General features: G+C 37.5%; 1 protein-coding gene across 10 annotated transcripts in view; it reads right to left on the bottom strand.

The window, feature by feature from the left end:
• Nucleotides 1-22,067, bottom strand: part of CPEB3 (cytoplasmic polyadenylation element binding protein 3) — a 93,981-nt gene that overhangs the window by 5,516 nt on the left and 66,398 nt on the right. For 9 of the 10 annotated variants that reach the window (XM_058187126.1, XM_058187125.1, XM_058187127.1 and 6 more), the window contains 3 exons: nt 12,237-12,404; nt 10,089-10,178; nt 5,971-6,089 (listed from right to left, as the gene is read on the bottom strand). In XM_058187126.1, coding sequence (XP_058043109.1) covers nt 5,971-6,089; nt 10,089-10,178; nt 12,237-12,404 — 377 coding nt within the window. The remainder of the gene's footprint in view (nt 1-5,970; nt 6,090-10,088; nt 10,179-12,236; nt 12,405-22,067) is intronic. The other variant, XM_058187128.1, reaches the window with a different exon arrangement.

Raw genomic sequence — 22,067 nt, 5'->3', positions numbered from 1 at the left:
GTAAAACCATTAATAACATCTATACTGTGGCTTGACCTTGTTTCATGACTATATTAACTAAGGAACACCAAATACACATTAGCCTTTGCCAATATAGCAAGATTACTCTCATACATTGGTTGTCTACCATAGAAAATGATAAATTTCTATAGACCATCCTGGAATCTCTTTAATCTTACTTTTACAGTAATGTCTGCCAATCATAAAATTCCTACTTGTTTTGCAAGTAGGAAAAATTAGTGTTAAGAGGTTCACTTCTGAATGGCATAGCAACATAGAATATTAAGATAAGCAGAAAGACATGCCGCTTACTATTTTATTTATTTAGGATGCCCACAAAATGTGTAAACTTATTCTTTGAGATACCAAAGCAACATAGAGAATCTATAATATTAATACAACTTAGATCAAATATGAAGCATCCAATATACCTATGATGAATAGTTGATAAATACAGAACAGAATAGAATAGTAAAGCATCTGCAAAAATGAAGATGTGAAGATTTTGCTGTTGCAACATGAACAATTTTGATGAAAAACACACAACTTCAGATTCAGGTGCAGAACAAAGAATACGACAGTTCATAAACTATTTGACATACGTCTTAACAAAGTACTCAACAACTTAGTTTATATCACAGAAAATTTTTTCTATCCTTTCAATCTTGACTCACTCAATTTTTCCTTTCATATGAGAATAAAGTCCAGTCTATTTTGTAGTTTACATAATTGTTCAGTTCCTATAATTAATAACCTTTCCTTACAGTATCCATTTTTGCTATTACAATCTAGGAAGCAATCAAATCTTAAATGCAAAAATATCCACATAAAATGATTTACATATTTTACTGGCCACAACTGGACTGTCGACTCTGACATTAAGTGATGTAGTTGTAAAATGAAAAATCGCATAACCATGACTATTTGGGACTTCCATCTGCAGTCATTAAGAAAATCACCATGGGCCATTAATTTTTTTGTTTGTTTGTTTGTTTACATTTATACCCCGCCCTTCTCCGAAGACTCAGGGCGGCTTACAGTGTATAAGGCAATAGTCTCATTCTATTTGTATATTTTTACAAAGTCAACTTATTGCCCCCCCAACAATCTGGGTCCTCATTTTACCTATCTTATAAAGGATGGAAGGCTGAGTCAACCTTGGGCCGGGCTTGAACCTGCAGTAATTGCAGGCTTTGTGTTCTTAATAACAGGCTGTACCAGCCTGAGCTATCCGGCCCTTAATTTGACATCATGTAAGCATGGCTTACACCTTCCTGCTTCCCCAGTGACTCTGCTTGTGAGGAGCTGGTTGTAAAGGTTGCAAATTGTGATCATGGGACCATGAGATGCTGCAACTATCTAAATGTATGCCAATGCCATCTTAGAGGACGAGTTGTACATCTCTTTATTCAGTCCTGTTGTAACTTCAAATGGTTGCTGAATGAATGGTTAGTAAGCAAGGACTTCCTGAATATGCATGTAGGATCTTATTCCAGAATAAATGATACTAGACAATCTAATAGGGTTGGTTTATGGGACCGGAGGGCCAGTTGTATCCCTAAATTGCATATAGATTCCTGCAAAATGTGATGCTAAATCTATATATTCAAACTGGAATAGAGACAGAATCTGAACTAAAAATTAAAAATAAAACATATTGGATTTTTAAAAAATCAACTTAAAATAAAATCCTGCCTAGGAGAATGTGTTGATCCAATCAACTCATTTGCTAACACTACACTACACTACATTACAGACTCCATCTGTCTTTTCAAAAACCCCGTCAAACTGGATCTACTGTCTGGCTAATATACAATTGCCCATCTGAAAACCCTATTGGCTTGTGTCTTTGGGGCAAGACGATGTAGCAGGTAGCTATAGTTTGTTTTTTCATATCCTTACTGCGTCATTGTCCACTTGAGCCTGCCTCTCTGTTACACTCCTCCCAGTCTCGGGACCAATTCAGCTTGCTATGTTCCACCTCCCTTGAACTGACTAGGTAGAAAGGTAAGTGAGGTGAGGTAAAGTAAGGTAAGGTAAGGTAAGGTAAGGTAGGTGGGTGGGTGGGTGGGAGGGAGGGAGGGAGGGAGGGAGGAAGGAAGGAAGGAAGGAAGGAAGGAAGGAAGGAAGGAAGGAAGGAAGGATAAGCAGATAAGCATCTACTCAGCTGCCATAAGCATAAAGATTTTGGTTGCTGATGAACTTGTAAACAGGAAAGGGATAAAGCAGTTCTTCCCCTTTTCATGCTTCTCAAATTAAACATGCACAACCCTGAACTAAATGCCTGTTATGATTTCAATAGATAATATATTAAGATAAATATTTTCTTTAAAATGTCCTTCCTTAAGAAGTACTATAAGATAGAAAGAAACCAGGATTTCTGTAACACATTCCTAATTTCATTTTATATAAAGGGGTTTATATTTTTTGAACAACTGCCTCTACCTCCACTTAATACCACATGTTAAATTCCTTTCAATAACAAGAAGACTTTTTAAATAATTTTAAAAAGTAATTTATTTACTTACTTGGGGGGGAGGGAAATGTAAAAACTCTTTATGATCCAACCCTTGAAAGACAGAGGATGTTCAAATAATATCCTCTGCAATCAAAAATATAGTTTTTGCTACTTAATAACATTTTGAAAGCAAAAGGCAAGTTGGGTGAAAAGCGAATGCATTTATTTGCTTCGGCTAAGTGATCTATCTGAATGGGAAGCATTTAGTTTGTTCACTTAAGCAGTTAGCTATCTGAATTTAGATAAGGGCCAGCCGTTCCGAATCCGACCGAACACTAGTAAGGTCATATATTCAGACCTATCTAGTGGCGATTGGAGCGGCAAAGCATGAATACTTTGCCACTCTTATCGCGTCAGCAGATAACCACCCAGCCGCCTTGTTTAGGGTGATCCGCTCCCTTTTGTCTCAGGGAGCTCGGGAGGACCCCTTGCAAGGACGTGCTGAGGATTTTGGATTATATCTGCACGATAAAGTCGCTCAGATCCGAGACGGACTGGACGCTGATTGGGTAGATTCAGGTGGGACGACGGAGGCAGTTCTTGAGAATATTATTTGGGGGGAGTTTGACTCTGTGGGTCCCGAGGACATGGACAGGATACTGGGGAGGCTGAATGCGACCACATGTTTATTGGACCCGTGTCCCTCCTGGTTGGTACTGGCCACTCAGGAGGTTACACGAGGCTGGCTTCTGGGAATTATTAACGCTTCTTTGGCGGAGGGTGTCTTCCCAACCACCTTGAAAGAGGCGGTGGTGAGGCCTCTCCTCAAGAAGCCTTCCCTGGACCCAGCTGTGTTAGCTAATTATCGTCCTGTCTCCAACCTTCGTTTTGTGGCGAAGGTTGTTGAGAGTGTGGTGGCATGGCAGCTTCCCCGGTACCTGGAGGAAACTGTCTATTTGGACCCATTCCAGTCCAGCTTCAGACCTGGGTACAGCACGGAGATGACTTTGGTCGCATTGTTAGATGATCTCTGGAGGGCTCGGGACAGGGGTTGCTCCTCTGTCCTGGTCCTATTAGATCTATCAGTGGCTTTTGACACCATCGACTATGGTATCTTGCTGTGGCAGTTGGGGGGTTTGGGAGTGGGGGGCACCGTTTTTTGGTTGTTCTCCTCCTATCTCTCCGACTGTTTGCAGACGGTGTTGGCAGGAGGGCAGAGATCGGCCGCAAGATTGTGAGGTGCCACAAGGGTCGGTTCTCTCGCCTCTTCTGTTCAACATCTATATGAAGCTGCTGGGGGAGATCATCCGTGGTTTTGGGGTAAGTTGTCATCTTTATGCTGATGACACTCAGCTATATATTTCCACCCCGAACCACCCCAATGAAGCCATTGAAGTGATGTCCCGGTGCCTTGAGGCCGTATGGGTCTGGATGGGGAGGAACAGACTCCAACTCAACCCATCCAAGACTGAGTGGCTTTGGATACCAGCGTCCCGGTACAGTCAGCTAGTTCCATCACTGACTGTGGGGGGCGAGTCATTGGCCCCCAGGGAGATGGTGCGCAACTTGGGTGTTCTCCTAGATGTACGGCTGTCATTAGAAGAGCATTTGACGGCCGTCGCCAGGGGAGCTTTTTATCAGGTTCGCCTGATTCACCAGTTGCGTCCCTTCCTGGACCGGAACTCTTTATGCACGGTCACTCATGCCCTCATTACCTCCCGCCTGGACTACTGCAATGCTCTCTACATGGGGCTCTCCTTGAAGAGCACCAGGAGGCTTCAACTGGTCCAGAATGCGGCTGCGCGGGGGATAGAGGGAGCGTCCCGTAGCTCCCATATAACACCTCTCCTGCGCAAGCTGCACTGGTTACCGGTGGTCTTCTGGGTGCAATTCAAGGTGTTGGTTATCATCTTTAAAGCGCTTCCATGGCTTGAGACCGGGATATTTACGGGACCGTCTACTGCCTACTGCCACAAACAGCTTCCCATCGACCTGTGCGCTCTCACAGGGAGGGCCTCCTCAGGGTGCCGTCAGTCAAACAATGTTGGCTGGCGGACCCCAGGGGGAGGGCCTTCTCGGTGGGGGCTCCTACCCTGTGGAATGAGCTACCTTTGGGGCTACGCCAACTCCCTGACCTCCGGACCTTTAAGCGCGAGCTCAAGACTTTCTTATTTCATCGGGCAGGGTTGGCCTAATTGCAATTTTAACATGGGTGGTTTTTATAAAGGTTTTAAACAATCTCATTTTGGAGTTTTAAAATTTATTGGCCTATTTGAATTAGATTTTTAAAATTGCTTTTAATGTATGCGATGTGTTTATTTTACCTTGGCTGTAAACCGCCCTGAGTCTTCAAAGAATGGCGGTATAAAAATATGAAAAATAAATAAATAAATAAATAAGCTCTTGAATATTTTGTACTGAACATTTTCAAAAATCTGATAAATCTTATATATGAAATAACGAGATGTTGGATATCCACAGCTAATACCATTTTATTTACTCTTTTAAAATATCATTCTATGTAGAATTTTTACACTCTCCCCTCAGTAACAATATAGGGGGAAGGTTCACATGGAACTGATAAATCTGAAACAGTGAGTCAAGTTATTTTGTGTTATTTGAGACAATCACTCTGTTTTCACTGACTCTTTTTAGTAAATAGCCCAATATTTTATATTTGCATTATTGTAAGCCAACCTTTTTGAACTGAGCAGCATATAAGCCATATGTTTATTTACTGGTCAATTCCATATATATATATGGAATATTATTACTGCTATTCCTATTACTCAACTGAATGTAATATGATACAGGCAAGATCATGCTATTTGATACTTCTATGCTAGTTATTATGATTCCAGATCATTGCATATTATGAAGTACATTGCTCTCTCTCTTTCACACACACACACAGACACACAGTGTGTGTGTGTATATATATGAGAAAGAGAAAGAGAGAGAGAAAGAAAGAGAGAAATTGTGTTAGTTATTTGCTTGTTTGTTATGTCTGTATGTTTATATTCTTATTTATTTGCTCAAGGAAAACAATAAAATTTTAATCATCATTCTGTATGACAGATTAAACAATCCAAATATATGGTATCTCCCCAATTCTCTTGTGGGGAAAGTAACATAATTTAAAGCTTAAGTCAGCAGAATGTTGCAATGCTTACTGACTCTGATCATAATGAGTTTAGATATGTTGAATAAGCAAAATCAGCACTGAGGTAATTTTTTTGTCTTCTTGCATCTTAATTACAGCTGTTTTGTTAGATGAAGAATTTTTAAACACATGCTAAAGACCAGGACAGAGTGTTTTAGGATTCCCAGACAGTATAATGGATGCAATGATTATATTTGAATACATAGATGACTAGTACTACCTTAAGAAGATTAAACAAACTCAGGATTATAGTCCTAAAACTGCCCTCATCAAACTGAACAGGCAACTCCTTTTCAGAACATTTTGTTTCAATTATTGAAAGAAATGACAACATTATAATTTTACTTACTGGTTTATCCTTAATAGTGGGACTTGATACACATAAATAAAGTTTACCATCTTCTTCTAGACAGGCATCTATCAGAGCTTGAACAGAGCTTTCTTCCTGGAACAGCAGAAAAGCATAACCTTGGAGAAAAATAATAAAGTTAGTAAATATAAATTATAAAAAAAACACCACAAACTAACCACAGATATAACATGAAGGTTGTAAAATAACACAGTATTTTCAAAATGTCTTCAAAAACACAATATCCTTGACCCCAAACCATAACATTACAGGTAGTCCTTGTTTAGCAAACACAACTGGGACTGGAATTTAGTGGTTAAGGAAGCGGTTGCTAAGTGAAAACACAACTGTGTTTATGATCTTACTTCAGCTTATCTTCACTTTATAGAACTGCAAAGATGGAAAATACAAGGAATGATCATAATTTTACTTTTTTATCACCACTATAACTATGAACAGTTGCTAAATGAGGCAGTTTAACTGGTTACTAAACAAGGACTACATGTAGTTATTTTTTCATGTTTTTACAATTCACTTATGACTACTCTGCCAATAAGCAATCATGAGGTATCAAATATTTAATTGAAATCAACATATAGCATGTCTATAGCATTCCTATAATTAAGAAAAATTGTCCAACCAATAATTAAATAAGGTTAATCTGGTAAGACCTGTTTTTGGCAAATTCATGCTGACTGCATATATTTATTGCATTATTTTCAGGGTTTTTATATATGAATGTGTTTATTAATCGTTCTAGGATTTTGTAAAGGTATCTATATAAGATTGAATGATCTATAGATTGCTGGATCTTTTTTTTTTCATATTTTCAAAGACAGGGACAATATTTGTTCTCTGCTCATCTGCTACTTAATTATTTTTTCAATTACTCAAGGAAGATATATAAAAATTATAGCCAACCCCTTTGGTATTCTAGGATAGTTTTTCTAGCTTAGAGTTTTTAAACTATTCACTTCATAATAGTAGGCTTTACAATTATCTATGTATCAAATATTTTCTTATTAGAGACAACTGAACCAAATTAATAATTGGGTGGTTCTGTGTTTTCTTTATTTCTTGTTCATCTCTCTTATTTATGTTTTGGTTTAGCTTTAGTTTTAAAAAGTCATCTGTGTGCAACCATTTATATAATTCATAGCATTCCAATGTTCTATTTATAATTGTACATTATAAGCTATGATTATGAGATTGGACAGAATTGATTTTCCTTTAAGAATGTATTTATATATATTTCACTTGTGATTTTTTTAGTAACATAATATTTACATAATAATAGAAAAGATATTCTGTGAACTAAACAATCACTAGAATAATAGAAATTACAAAAAACATATTTAACGGAATAAACAACATACCTAATTAATGCAAGTTATGAATTTATAATAATTAACTAGCACTATAATCTGCTGGTTAAATATCCAAAAAAAGTAGGAAAGCCTGATGAATTATTTGGGATCATGCACAATTAACAATATCCCAAGGGTCATATCAATAAATGTGATGGATTAACAAACAGGAGGTTATTTGGGGACTAAAGGTTAAAATTTGAGCATCTGGAGATCCCTGGAAAAATCAGAAGATGTTAATTGTTTCAATAGATTAGGAAAAACATCAGCATTCTTATAGCATCCAGCAACCTAATAGCCTTCTAATTATATACCTCCCATAAGAATGTGAAACATGCAAAGGAAGCAGAGATTTGATTACTACAGTAATGCAGGCAATATTTTTATTTGGCAGCTACTGTATATATTGCTACAAGGAACGGATGCAATTTAGGTGCATAAGAAGCCAAAGAATAAGGGAAGAAACACCAGAATACACCAGAGCTTTAGTTTTTTGCAGTTACCATCTGGCTTCAAGTTAGTTGGAATTTTCGTCAAATATAACTGCTGAATGCCTTGTTTTAAAGAAATGAACTACTTTATTGCACTGAAGGATAGAGACATTTTGTTTTCAAACACAGAACTACCCAAAAGAGAAAAAATTATGAATCATATATAGATAATCCTCACTTAACAACCAGTGACTTTAATACCGTTACGACAAATCCCAAAAAGTTACTTATGACTCATCCTTGAAGTTAAAACTGCCATCCTCCCCCACCTCACCAGTCACATAATCTCATTTCAAGTGTTTGGCAACCGGTCTGAATTTATAGCAGGCTGCAGCATCCTGTAGTCACATGATTTTTTGCCAGTTTTCATCATTTTTTGCAAAAAAAAAAAGCCCATTTCGCAGAGTGGGTTTGCTTAATATGATTCACTTAATGACCACATGATTTGCTTAGTGATTGTGGTGACTCCTTCTATGGCCATTGTAAAAACAGTCGTAAAATCAAAGTCAGGAAATGTGGTGACCCACTTAATGACTATAATGAATTACAATGAAAATTCCAGGCTCAATTGTGGAGACATGTTTCTAGTGTTTATTTTATGAACTTTAAATATGGACACCTAGCACTGAGAACTTTACTGAGGTATTATATAGTGGACTTTTTAGTTGAGGCAATCTCCCATCTAATGCTGAGATCTTGCAATTCTGGGAATTCTAACCGAGTTTCTAATCATTATGCTGTAAGGTGTCTGCTAAAATTCTGACAGCTCAGAAGTCAGTTATAAATAATCTGGAACAGTTGTGACAAAGTGTTTATCACTTTCAGGCAGACATTCATGGGCAACTGGCAGGCACTTTGAAAGCTGTTTCTCATATTAGTGCCCTGGCAAAAAATAGAAAAGCCTATATCCTTGTCTCCTGCTAAAATATATTTCACTCAAGAATGTTTTTAATAAACACAAGAGAGCACTGATTTAATCTTCCAAAATGCAGGATGCCTTGAGAACTCAGTAATTCTTTATTGGAGTTCTCCAGTCCTAAAGAAGTTAGATTATATTAGATGGTATGAAGAAATTCAGTAATGCTATAAGCAGAAAGAAACATTGCACTAAAATGATTCTTCACCAAAGCACAGAAATTCCACTTTGCATATAGAAGTGAAATGTGATAAAATTTTAATATGTTGGAAAAACTTATGAAATGCTGCTGCTATGAGTGAAAAATATTCCCTCATTATTCTTGTATGTTCCTTTGCTTCTAAAAGATAAAAATGAGGAAGATTTCATAGTGTTTTGGGGAATACAGAAATTGCTGGCTATCTACTCTTCCTAGCATTTGAGCAGAATCTCTGTCAGATTATAATCTTTAGCACAAACTGAAAAGGCTAAACTGTTAATGAAAAGACAATACTGAAACTAATCCACAGATAATTAGTAATCAGGTGGTTAATTAGAAACTGAATGCATATTAGGCCTCTGATAAAATAAAAATAAAAAGCGTACTACAAAAAAAAAATTATAGGTTAATATATTAATAGCTTCATTTAAATAATCAAGGTAGTTTTAACTTTCTCATTCATAGATATTTTACACTTATTGAAAGATATACTTCATTCTTCATCACAAGTAAATGCACTAGCATTTGCAAAGAAAATTTTAAAGAGTGCTCTAAACATTAAAAAGTTACTGGGATAAATGCAGTTGTTTTTAACAGTAATTATTATGAACCAAGTTTTTGACAATTATTTTGACATTATTCTGAAAAGGAAATGTTTGGATATTTTAAAAAGGTACAAAAACATTTGTATCCTACACTCTGTGCTCTGATCACACTGTTTCTACAATAGTGAAGAACAAGTCAAAATTGTACTTACATACTAGTATATGCAATTTTAGGAAAATGGTACTTATTATGATTAAAAAGTGTGGTATTGATTGTCCTATCATGAATAATACCAATATCTTTATGTGAAATTACCCACCCAGTCTGGATAGTTATTATACAAAAGATTCAAATAACCCCTGTGTTGCAGGATATCCAGAAAAATGGTTATAAAACCACAGAAAACACAGTATGATTATGGCTAGAATTTCACTGCAGACATGCAATGGCATATTCAACCTTAGAACAGAAATAGATAACAAAAGTTATAGATGACAAAGAAGATGAAGGCAATATTTCAAACACTGAACAATGCATTTAGAAATGTACTTATACATGGAGAAGAACATTTTCCTGCTTCACAAAACTGATATAATTACCTTTAGGTGGAAAATATGACTTGCTTTCAGCTTTGTGAGGCCAGTCCACCACAAGAGGTCCAAACCTACGAAAGCTAGCAGTGATTTCATCTATAACAAAAGAATAATTAAGATTCATCAGAAATAAAAATGAATGATAAAACTAATTTTCCTTAATGGTTCTGATTTTTTAAAGAACAGAAAGTCATTCACTTACAACCATTCATTTAGTGACTGTTTGAAGTTATAGCAACATGAAAAAAGTGACTTAAAACAGTTCTTCACACTTGTAACCATCATTGCATCCCCAGAGTCAGTGATCAAAATTTGGGCACTTGACAACCGGCATGTATTTATGATGGTTGTAGCATCCCAGGTCATGTGATCACCAATTATAACCTTCCCAGCCAGCTTCCGACAAGCTAAATCAATGGGGGAACCCAGATTTGCTTAATGATCATGTGATTCATTTCAAAACTGCAGTGATTAGAATATAATTTTTTATTGGCCAAGTGTGATTGGACAACCAAGGAATTTGTCTCCAGTGCATAAGCTCTTGGTGTGTACATATACAACAACAAAGGGATGTCATAGATCATAAATCATAAACGAACTGTTTTGAGCATTTTTGAGGTGTTTTGAACTTGATAAAAGAGCTATTCCAACCCTGAACGTGTCAAAGGCAAAAGCAGATGTGCCTGCCAGCTACCCTAAATATCTGTTGGAAACACTTCCAAAATACTGGAAAAAGTCACTGTGTATTTGAAGCACTACTTGTACATCAAAGCAAGATGTTTCACTAAATTTTGCACTTTATATATTTCAAAATATTTCAAAACAAAACCCTATTTGGAATCAAATTTCTTAATTTTTTTTTTACTCTGTGTTAACTTCTTTGTCTTGTCTTGTATCTGTCTAGTTTTTTTGTCTTTTTAAAAAAATGCAGCAGAAAAAGAACCTGTCAATGAACCTGAGGACTACTGACTAATGCTAGTATACTGCTCATATGTAATGTAGATGTAGCTCTAGCTATGGAAAAACAGTCCTGCTATCTAAACTGGTTCAATATGAATAAAAGTAACACCAGAAAAATAAAAAATACTTTATATTCACTGTCCTATGGAGAAATTACTAATTAGGACTGTAAATCAATTTAAACTATTTTGATCCAGATTCTTTGTTGTTATTATACAGGTAGTCCTTGACTTACAACCATTCATTTAGTGACTATTCAAAGTTACAACGGCATGGAAAAAAGCCTAATCACCATTTTTCACACATATAACTTGCAGAATCCCAACAGTCATGTGATCAAAATTCAGATGTTGGCAATTGACACATATTTATCACTGTGATATTGTGATCACTTTTTGCAATCTTCTCACAAGCATGATGGGGAAGCCAGATTTACTTAACAACCGTGTTACTAATTTAACAACTGCAGTGATTCACTTAACTGCAATCATTTTATAAAAAAGGTTGTAAAATGGGGCAAAACTCACTTAACAACTGTCTCCCTTAGGAACAGAAATTTGGGGTCAATTGTGATTGTAAGTTGAGGATTACCTATACTAGAAGAATTAGAGGTACTATATTATCATCACTAAATTATTCTATCAGGCAATGATATTTTTTTCTGTCTAAGGTATTGAACAGAATTCACTACTGTGTTGGTATATTTAAACGTAGTAAGTAATAGGATTCAGGGAATTTACTGGACTACAGTCTAAATTGCCGAAGTTTAATTGTCACTGGGATGGTGTTATCAACATTATCTTATTTTATTCTGTCTCCTCTATTTCTCTGTTTGTATATAGGCAATAGAGAAGGGGAAGAAAGCAGAAGTAGTCAAGATGAATAGATATGTCTTTGTGTGTGTGTACACATATATACTGTGTATATGTATATGACTGAATGCATACACATATAAACAGGTTTATTTTTAAAAAAATGAGACCCAATCGTTTTTACACCTTTTTATATTTCCATATGTTTGCATGTACAAAAGTTCTTCAATTAATAAAATCCATGCACTCAAAATATAAGAGCTCACTCTATTAATCTGGTTTTTAAAGAAATGAAAGGCCACTATATCGCTGAGCCTTACCTGTCAGTAATTTTTAAAGGGCAAAAAATCCCTTTACCCTTCCTCCCACCATTCCACTGTACCTTCATCAATGTCAGGAGGCAGACCTCCAACAAACACTTTCCTAGAATAGCGTTCGACTCTTTCACCATTCTGACAGCGGGTTGGGGAGTTGAGACCTGATGATAAAGACTGGTCACCATGACTGTCATCCAGAAAGCCATCTTCAAAAGGAAACAGTGAAGATCGACCTGTGAAATATGTTACAGTGGCTTAAAAATCAGACATTTACACATCTGATTCAAATATGCATAGATGCGCTCCATTAATAAATCTACATAGCTTAACATGCAAATTATTGTTTTCCTTCAATATTTTAAATTTTTCATATCATATTCTACATACAAATATATTTTCAAGTAAATTAGAACAGTTTGAATTCTGGATCTTCAGTCACTCAAACAGAATGTCATTAGCTGCTGAGGATGGGTTACAAGCATACATTCATAATATTCATGCTAACTAATCAAGTAGAGATAAATTCACATGCTATACCTCCAATCAATTTGTGTTTACTTGTGGTTTGGCATACTCTCCAGTCCTATATATGGAAAACCATAATTCTGATGCAAGCATAGTCTAGAAACTTTTCTAGGGATGGCTGGCTTGAACACTTGCCCAGAGGATATTATTAAGCGTTTATTCTGTCCTGTTCAACATATACTTGCAAATTGCTGAAGTGAATTCAAAAGTTAATTTTAGTCACCCTGGAAAGGAAGAGTTATCAGGAACTAGTAACGTATTTTGCTTACTGAACCTACATGCCCACAAAATCATCTTATAATTCACAAGTTTGTCCCTCCCAACACGGTCATTTTCATTAGAACTTAAGCCTAAAAGCAGATCTGTCATATTTAATGTTCTTTATCTGACACTCAGATTATAAAGATTATAAAAATCCAATATGAAATATTAATATGTTCCATCATTTAGAATGTTTATGACTCACACAGCATTCATAAACCTTGCTCACTGTTGTACAATATGTTTTAAGCGTAACTAATTTAAGTGAAAACCTGAACAATTTTGTACATTTCCCTTTTTAATTAAGGTGCTTGTTTCAAAATAAATTTGACCACATAATAAACTTTCTTTCCTGAAACCAACAAAATAAAATACAAGCATAAGCAAATAATGCCAAGTTCTTCTAATTCTCTTTTTCTCTTTGTGTGTCTATGTATCCATGCATGTATTTATGCAAATATTATGGACTGCAATATATTATAGGCGTTAGCATCTAGAAATCTTGGCTTATATTGAAAAAACTAAGCAAGATGACAATATTAGGATAGGAGACCAACTAGAAATCCCAGGGCTTAGACCCAGTGATGTCAAACTCAATTTCATTGAGGGCTGCATCAGGGCTGTGGTTGACTTTGGGGGGGCCGGGCAGGTATGGTTGATTGGGTAGGCGTGGCCAGCTTGCCACCACTCACTGGGCATGGCTGACTGGATGGCTGTGGTCAGCTGGGTGGGTGTGGCCAGCTTGATGCCACTCCCCAAACTGCTGGCATGTTTCCTCTTCATATTGGGTAGAGTGGGTGAAGTGATGCGGGTAGACTGGGCCGAAGCGACATGGGCTGGTCCTTTATATTTTCCAGGATGGTCCCAGGGATTCGATCCAACCACATTATGGGCTGGATCTGGCCCGCGGGCCTTGAGTTTGACACCCCTGATTTAGACTAAACAGTGAAAGCAACATCAAATTAATTCAACATTATTGTCAAGAAAAGAACCTTGATATCTCTCTATAGCTATTCGCTCAGCTCAAACGAGATTACATTTTTGGCAAGACCCTAAGGGATTTCCTATAAGGAAGGGTTTTTTTCCACTATTGGGCCCTGAAATCTATATTTGGCTCTGAATTGTAAAAAGCCTTTTCAAAGGATCAGTGTTTCTCCTAAAAAATGAGATAGGATGCAGAAGATCACCCCATTTGGAGAAATTCTCCATCGCATAGCCAGCACTCCCAGGTTCAAGAAAACTCCTGGGGAGGAATGTGGGGGCCAGTTATGAAGCAGAGAATTGCTCCAAACCAGATCGTATCTCATTGGCATTGGGCATTGGGCATGGCATTGGGCCGGGTTATTTACGGGACCGCCTACTGCTACCGAATACCTCTCACCGACCCGTGCGCTCTCATAGAGAGGGTCTCCTCAGGGTGCCGTCAGCGAGGCAATGTCGTCTGGCGACGCCCAGGGGAAGGGCCTTCTCTGTGGGGGCTCCCACCTCTGGAACGAACTACCCCGGACTTCGTCAGCTTTGACCTTGGACCTTCCGCTGGCTTAAAACATACCTATTTAATTGTGCAGGACTGAGCTAGATTTTAAATTTATGGGTTTTAATTGGGTTTTGTTTTTATATTTTAATAACGGGCTTTAGAATAAGTTTTTTAATTGTTTTATATTGTATTTATGTATTATGTATTTTTAAGTGCCTGTAAACCGCCCTGAGTCCTTCGGGAGATAGGGCGGTATATAAATATGATTAATAAATAAATAAGATTAATAAATTTGTTTAGGAGAGACACTGATTTTCTTGAAAAAGGTTTTTCACTAACTTGGGTGACTGCTGGCTGCTATGGTAACAATGAAGCAAGAAACTCCTTCAATAAACCTCTTTATGTTAAATTATATTATAATCTACACCACAGTATTCCAGCCCCTATTCTCTTCTCACTTTTGCTTAGAAGAAATTGTCCTAAACACCTAGAAAGTTGTTAGATACAACATTGGTTAATTCGACTTCCACATTCAAGTACTGTGCAGATTTGCAAGTCACTTTGCAAGTTCAAGGGTCTTTCAAGATAAATATCTTGTTCTGAAAAAGTAGTACTGAATTCTCTTATCATTTCACTAGTTAATAGTGGCTCAAGATACTAGTATTCATTTTTTAGTAACTACTTTAAAGTTAATATAAATAATATTATGAACAGAACATTTTATAAATGATAAACATTTCAAAACAAACCGATGTATGTAAGTCTGAGGCAGTTGGCTTTAGTGGTTAGGGTGCTGACCTAGAAACCAGGAGATTGTGAGTTCTAGTGCTGCCTTAGACATGAAAAACTAGCTGCATGACTTTGGGCCAGTCACTCTCTCTTACCCACCCCCCTCACAGAATTGTTGTTATGGAGAAAATAGGAAGAGGAAAGAGTATTAGGTATGTTTGTTGCTTTGAGTTATCTATAAAAAATAAATAAAGTCAGGATAAAAGGGTTAAGCATTTTTTTAAAAAAATATTTCATATACTAAGTTGTTTATAAATCTATACTAAGGTGTTTACATGACCTAATCTTGGTACAAGGGAAAGGACCTTTCTCCTAATGCCCGCTTACAGAAATAAAATTTGCTTCTTCTACAAAAGATCAAAGCTTGTTTTTGTTACCAAAAGGAGTCCAACTGGTAGAGAAGAAAACAAGAATTCTAAAATAGATTATTTAAAGGAAACATTAGGGGGATTATTCATTGTGTTTATGTTATGGGTATATCTGCAAAAACACAAATCTTCAATAAGTATATTTTTTGGAATAGGAGCAACCCAATAAATTGCCCTAGTTAATAATTTGAGTAACGGCATGACCATTTTCATCACAACACAACTGAACTATTTCATGAGCCATTGCTGCAGCCATTCAGTACAAATTATTCAAAACATCTGACTTGAACTTCCTGAATTTCTCAATATTTTCAGAATCTTTATTACTTCAAATTCTGGAAGTTTGCTTAACCTTTGCTTTTTAAGACATGCACTGATATTATTATTTTACAGATAAGTGTTAATTAGAAATGTGATTGTATGTGTGCATGTCCATGTGCACTCTCTTATGTGTGTAGCCAGTTTGATGTATAGTAGCTTGGTAGCATAGTGGTTAAAGTGTCACCCTTTGACACAGGAAGCAGGTTTCAAATCCTGGCTTGTGCCTACAGTACCAGTACGGATCTTTGGGCAAAGACCCTCTAACACAGAGGTCTTCAACCTTGGCAGCTTTAAGACTTGTGGACCTCAACTCCCAGAATTCTCCAGCCAGCTATGCTGGCTGGAGAATTCTGGGAGTTGAAGTCCACAAGTCTTAAAGCTGCCGAGGTTGAAAACATCTGCTCTAACACTTCAAATTGCCTACCTCAGATATGAGAGTGCCATGAACTAAAAGAGTCGTGCTGGCTCAGATGTTGCTCAGAGTAACAAGGTTCGTGCCAAATATTGGCGAATGAGGACAATTTGAATGTAAAAGGGCTACTGGAACAAAGCAAACAATGGAATCTGAAACTGATGAAATGCTACAACAATAGTAGACCTGCTGAGAGGGGATATATGAACTGTATGAGATGGACAGAAGGCCTATATTTAAACTAACTGAAAAACAGCTAGTTACCCAACACTTAAACATAGTGAAGAGGAAGCTGCTTTTACAAGTTGTGATAGACCACTGCATATTACATCCCAGACTCAACAAGACCCAGACGAACAACTGGATGGGCAGCCAATATCTGAACTGGAATGTCACCGCATCCCCACCCTGTACTGTAACAAGTAGTCCTCGACTTACAACAGTTTGTTTAGTGACCGTTCGAAGTTACAACGGCACTGAAAAAAGTGACTTACGACCGATTTTCACATAACTGTTGCAGCATCCCCAAGGTCATGTGATCAAAATTCAGAAGTTTGGCAACTTCCCATTTATGACAATTGCATTGTCCTGTGGTCATGTGATCACCTTTTGTGATCAGATTCACTTAACAATCCTATTGCTAACTTAACAACTGCAGTGATTCACTTAAGAACAATGGCCAGAAAGGTCATAAAATGGGGCAAAACTCACTTAACAAATCTCTCACTTAGCAGCATAAATGAATGGATCATTCAGTGGTGGGCTGCAAATTTTTTAACAACTGGTTCTCTACCCTAATGACTGGCTGGGTCGGCGTGGCTGGGTGAGTCATGTGACTGAGTGGGTGTGACCAACTCTATGTCACTTGTGAGGGTGGTACCTGTATGGGACAGGCAGGGTTGGGGTTCTCGGGGGGGGGCGGGAGGAAAGAAAGATCCAACCTCTGTGTGTGTGTGTGTGTGTGTGTGTGTGTGTGTGTGTGTGTGTGAGAGAGAGAGAGAGAGAGAGAGCACACACCGCCACCAGCCCTGATATAACTTTCCAAGATTGGATGGATCTCTCTCTCTCTCACATACACACACTCCATGATATTCAAATCAAAGAACTGATATATGCTACAACCCCTGTAATCCTGGAGATGCTTGTCTATACAAGCAAGAAGAACCATAGTACATACCCTCCCTGGAAATTGAGGTTGAAGGATAAGATCAAGGTAACATAGAGAGAAGTTATGGGTGGTGTGCGGTGGGTATGGTGTGGTGGGTGTGGTGTGGGTGATTAAGGAAGAAACAATTAAGGGTAAGACTTGTCTACTGAAAAAATACAAGGGCATGATTCCCTCTAAAATAAGGGTGTCAAACTCAAGGCCTGGGGGCTTAGCCCTGGAAACAGCAAAGGACTGGCCTGCAGTTCTTCTCCCGAGTTCCATTTTCACTGGCAGAGGAACCGTGGGAAGTCTTTCGCTGTTTCCAGGGCGGCCCTGTGGGCCAGATCTAAGCATCCCATGGGCCAAATCCGGTCCCCAGGCCTTGAGTTTGACACCCCTTTTAGATGGAATCATGCCTTTTTGTTTTTTTCAGTTTTTGCTGGCAGGGGATTGCAGGAGGCCATCGCAGCCGAAAGTAGAATTCAAGAGCCCGTTTTCACTGGCAGAGCACTTGGGCCATCATCTGTGCCCCTGACACAAGTGATGTTGAGCTGGCCATGCCCATCATGGCCTCACGAAGTCAAATACAACCCCAATACGGCCCTCAATGAAATCAAGTTTGACACCCCTGATCTAAAATCTTAGACTCTAAACAAAGGCCCACAACACTGGCTACCAGGCTAAAAAGACATGCTAGAGAAACAGAGGCCAAGAAGATAAAGGTCCTGTTTCCCAAAGTACCATCCAAGATATCCTCCCAACTGCAGTGCAACAACACAGCAACAGCAGAGCTACCAACAGTAAATACTGAATAGTACTGGAAGAATATAGCAGAGAAAGAGAAGATACATTAACACTAGTAAGGTGGCTGCATGGCTTAAGAATAGACCACAGAAATCCTCCAGAATAGGAACCAGTCACTACACAGTAGCAGACTCTAAAAGTGGATCAAGAACATGAAGAGCTGGACAGCACCTGGCCCAGACCTGATCCACACCTACAGACTAAAGAGACTGACAGCAATGAATGAATACCTAGCTGTACAGTTGAACCAGTTATTAAGAGCTGGCTCCCACCCAGATAGGTCAACACAAGGAAGGCCAATGTTGATCATGAAAAATCCCCATAAGCTAACAGCACCCTTCCAATGAGCAGCTGATAACATACTTTTCCACAACATGGAAAGTCCTATCAGGTATCATAGCTGTCAAGCCACAGGACCATATGAGCCAATACTTGAGCATAGCTCAGTAGGCATAATGAACAATACCTGAGACTCAAAACTATAATTGCTCATAGACAGAACAGTCACCCAACTCAAGATGGACCATCAAGAGATGGCTGGCACTGAGAAATCCTATCAGTAGCTGGAAAAGGCCAAACTAAAAGACAGCACTGAGGCACTGATCATAGCAGCACAAGACCAGCACGATGCACCAGTTCCATAGAAGCAGAGGTCTACCATATTAGACAGGGCCTAAAGTACAGACTGAGAAACTTCAGACACAATCCAACACAAGCTGTCAGGGTGAAAACTGCAGGCAGGCTATACTGAATGGCACAATCAAGTAGCAAGCACTATAGTATGTACAGAAACCTATGCACCATGTGTGGACAAGACCCTCAAATCCAGATGGGAGATTCCTTAGACAGTCATGGAGAATAATAGGACTAAGATCCTATGGGAATTCCAAATCCAGATGGATAGGAAGGTACTAAAAATCAACCAGATATTGGGGCAACAGACAAGGACCAGAAGACAGAAGATAGTGATGATGATAGATGATGGTTGATAAAATAGAACCAAATGACAGCAACAGCAAGAAGTGTGAGAAACTGGAAAAATACCAGGCCCTGAAGGAGGAACTGGAGAAGATGTGGAAAGTAAAAGCCAAAGTGGCCCCAGTGGTGGTAGGATCACTTAGGGGTTGTGACTCCTAAACCAGGACAGTAACTCTGAAAGATCCCAGAGATATCTGTCTAGAAGACTGCAATACTAGGAACAGCTAAGATACTGTACAGAACCCTCCAGTTCCCAGGCCATATATATATATATATATATATATATATATATATATATAAAATGAGCCAGTTTGATGCAGGGGTTAAGGTACCATGCTAGAAACTAAAACACTGTGATTTTAGTCCAATATTAGACAGAAACCCAGCTGGATGACTTTGGGCCAGTCACTCTGTCTCAGCCCTGGGAAGGAAGCAATGGCAAATTACTTCTGAAAAATCTTGCCAAGAAAATTGCAGGGAATTGTCCAAGCAGTCACCAGGAATAAAAGCAACCCAACCATGACTCGAAGTGACCCAAATTGGCTTTTTTATTTTAGGATACAAAGCAATAATTGTAGAAAGACATTCCCAAACAGTCATGACCTAACTTTCACTTGGTTACAGAACAGACAGGCTCCAGGTATTTTAAATTATATATATTTTTTCACTCAGTACAATAAGTTAGAATTATGGTAGTTGCAACCCAATAATCTAGAAGGCTTGAGATAAAGAATCTAGAATGGATAGCCTTAACCATCTTGTAATGATTTTATATTCTTTTTTAATGTTAGTATACGTTTAGTAGGTTTGCAAATCATTAGTTCTTTGCATAGAATATTTCTCAGTTTCCTGAATTTCTTTTGGCAACATTGTAGACCATGTTTACTTTAACTTCACAATTCTTGTTAAGTCACATATTAACCGAATACTAAAATAATTTTGGTTCATAATTACCAATTAAAATTTAAAAAAGGACAGTTGTCCCCACATAACAATAGGAGAAAAAAAAGATTTAGATCTAAACAACTTATATCTAAATTCACTTATAAGTGACAATGCATGCCTGGCTTTTTTCTATCCTGAGACTGGCAAAAGATAGGCAAAAGAAAACTAGAACCCAGACAATCAGGTAGCCTTATCTATTCTATAAGAAAAATATGTCAGTTAACTTTACTAGTAATTTTAATTCATCAAATAAAAATTTTACCTACTTTAGCCAAGGGATCAAACTGCAAATATGTTTAGATTCTGCACAATCAATTCATTAATCTTCATCTATTAGTAACTATGATTTCTAATTGAGAATATTATAATCTAAATGCAACTGTGCATCAAGAAACAATCTGCAAAGGCATTGGTTCTAGGCTCTTTTCCTTTTCTTAGTTTCATCCTCAGCAATGAGCAAAAACAAATAGAAGCCCATTCATGATGGAAAAACAATTGCTCTGAAGAAATTTTCCAAAATCAACATCCTGACAGGGAAAGATAATTCTTTTCAAGTTGAATGCTGCAACTGATGTTGGCAGCATTAAAAAAAAGGGGTAGAGACAGTGTAGAAAAATAGAGCCAAAATAGAATAGATAATAGATATTATTATAATCTTCACAATTATTTTAATCATCTGTAGGTATTACACTTATTTCTGCTAGTATCAACATTATGTCAGTACTTCTCATTATCAGCAGACTGTCATCATTATCATCAGCAGTATTAATAGTTATTTAAAAATCACAGCAGTATATATTTCTCTGTCCGTAACATTCTCTTATGAAAGGAAGCACAACTAACATGCTGCAAATTAGATTATTTGATTTTTGGAGGATATCCTTTAAACATTAAGGACTTAATTACTGAGAGAGATTTTTAAATACGTAACTTCAAGCTATCCAAATTCAGCAGCAAATTGCAAATTGATTTTGACAAGTTCCAAGATGTTAATTCTGACTGGTTTATTTGATGAGTCAAATTCAGTTACTTGCCTAGAATAAAAAATTATCCCAACTAAACTGAAAGATACGAAGTGACCACCATTATGTTCTATTCAGAAAAAATAAATACATTGGTGCTGGTGCTCTCCAGATGCTTTGGACACAACTCCTAAAATCCATTATCCTAGCTATCCTGGAAAATGCAAGTGGGAGATGAAACACAAAATAAAAGAGTTTAAGAGCACCAGCTTGCCTATCTTTCCTCTATCACCTCCCAACGCTGGCAATGTTTACCTTGGCCAGATGACAGCTGCACGTCTTATACCACTGTTCTAGAATCTATAGGAAGAGACTGGTAATAAGAGCAACAGAATGAAGACATGCCAGGCTCGCAAAGTCAGGAAAGTTTTGGCTTTAGCATCCAGTTCATGAAGATGAGAAAAAGAACAGCTTCAGATCTTGTCTCTGAATTCTGACAAGGGGACAGCATGTCATCGAGCAAGGAAAACAAACAACGTGACAATCTCATGCTATAGTGGAACTAATATACAATAAGCATTATACTGACCGATTACCAACTGATGCAAAGAACTGCTAAGTGGGAGATGGGTGAGGAAACAATTAAGACAAAAAAACCCCTATTATTTCCTTTCACCCGATTAAAAAAAAGGTCAATTTTAATGGTGCTGCAGCCTGCAATCAAAAAACAATGGAGCAGAAAGGTAAAACTGGTAATAATGTGAGGTAAGGAATTAGTGTTTGGTCAATAATATTTATTATCCAATTTTAAAATTACAGACTTTGTCCTGTGTAGTTGCAGAATGCATATATTGGGCTATACAGAATATGAAGAAAATATATTTTAAAGAATAGTTCTGAAATTACA

Source organism: Ahaetulla prasina, chromosome 6 (genome assembly GCF_028640845.1).
Source record: "Ahaetulla prasina isolate Xishuangbanna chromosome 6, ASM2864084v1, whole genome shotgun sequence".
In the NCBI taxonomy this organism is placed as follows: domain Eukaryota; kingdom Metazoa; phylum Chordata; class Lepidosauria; order Squamata; family Colubridae; genus Ahaetulla; species Ahaetulla prasina.
Note: the sequence above shows the minus strand (reverse complement) of the source record. Positions and strands in the feature narration are given on the sequence as shown.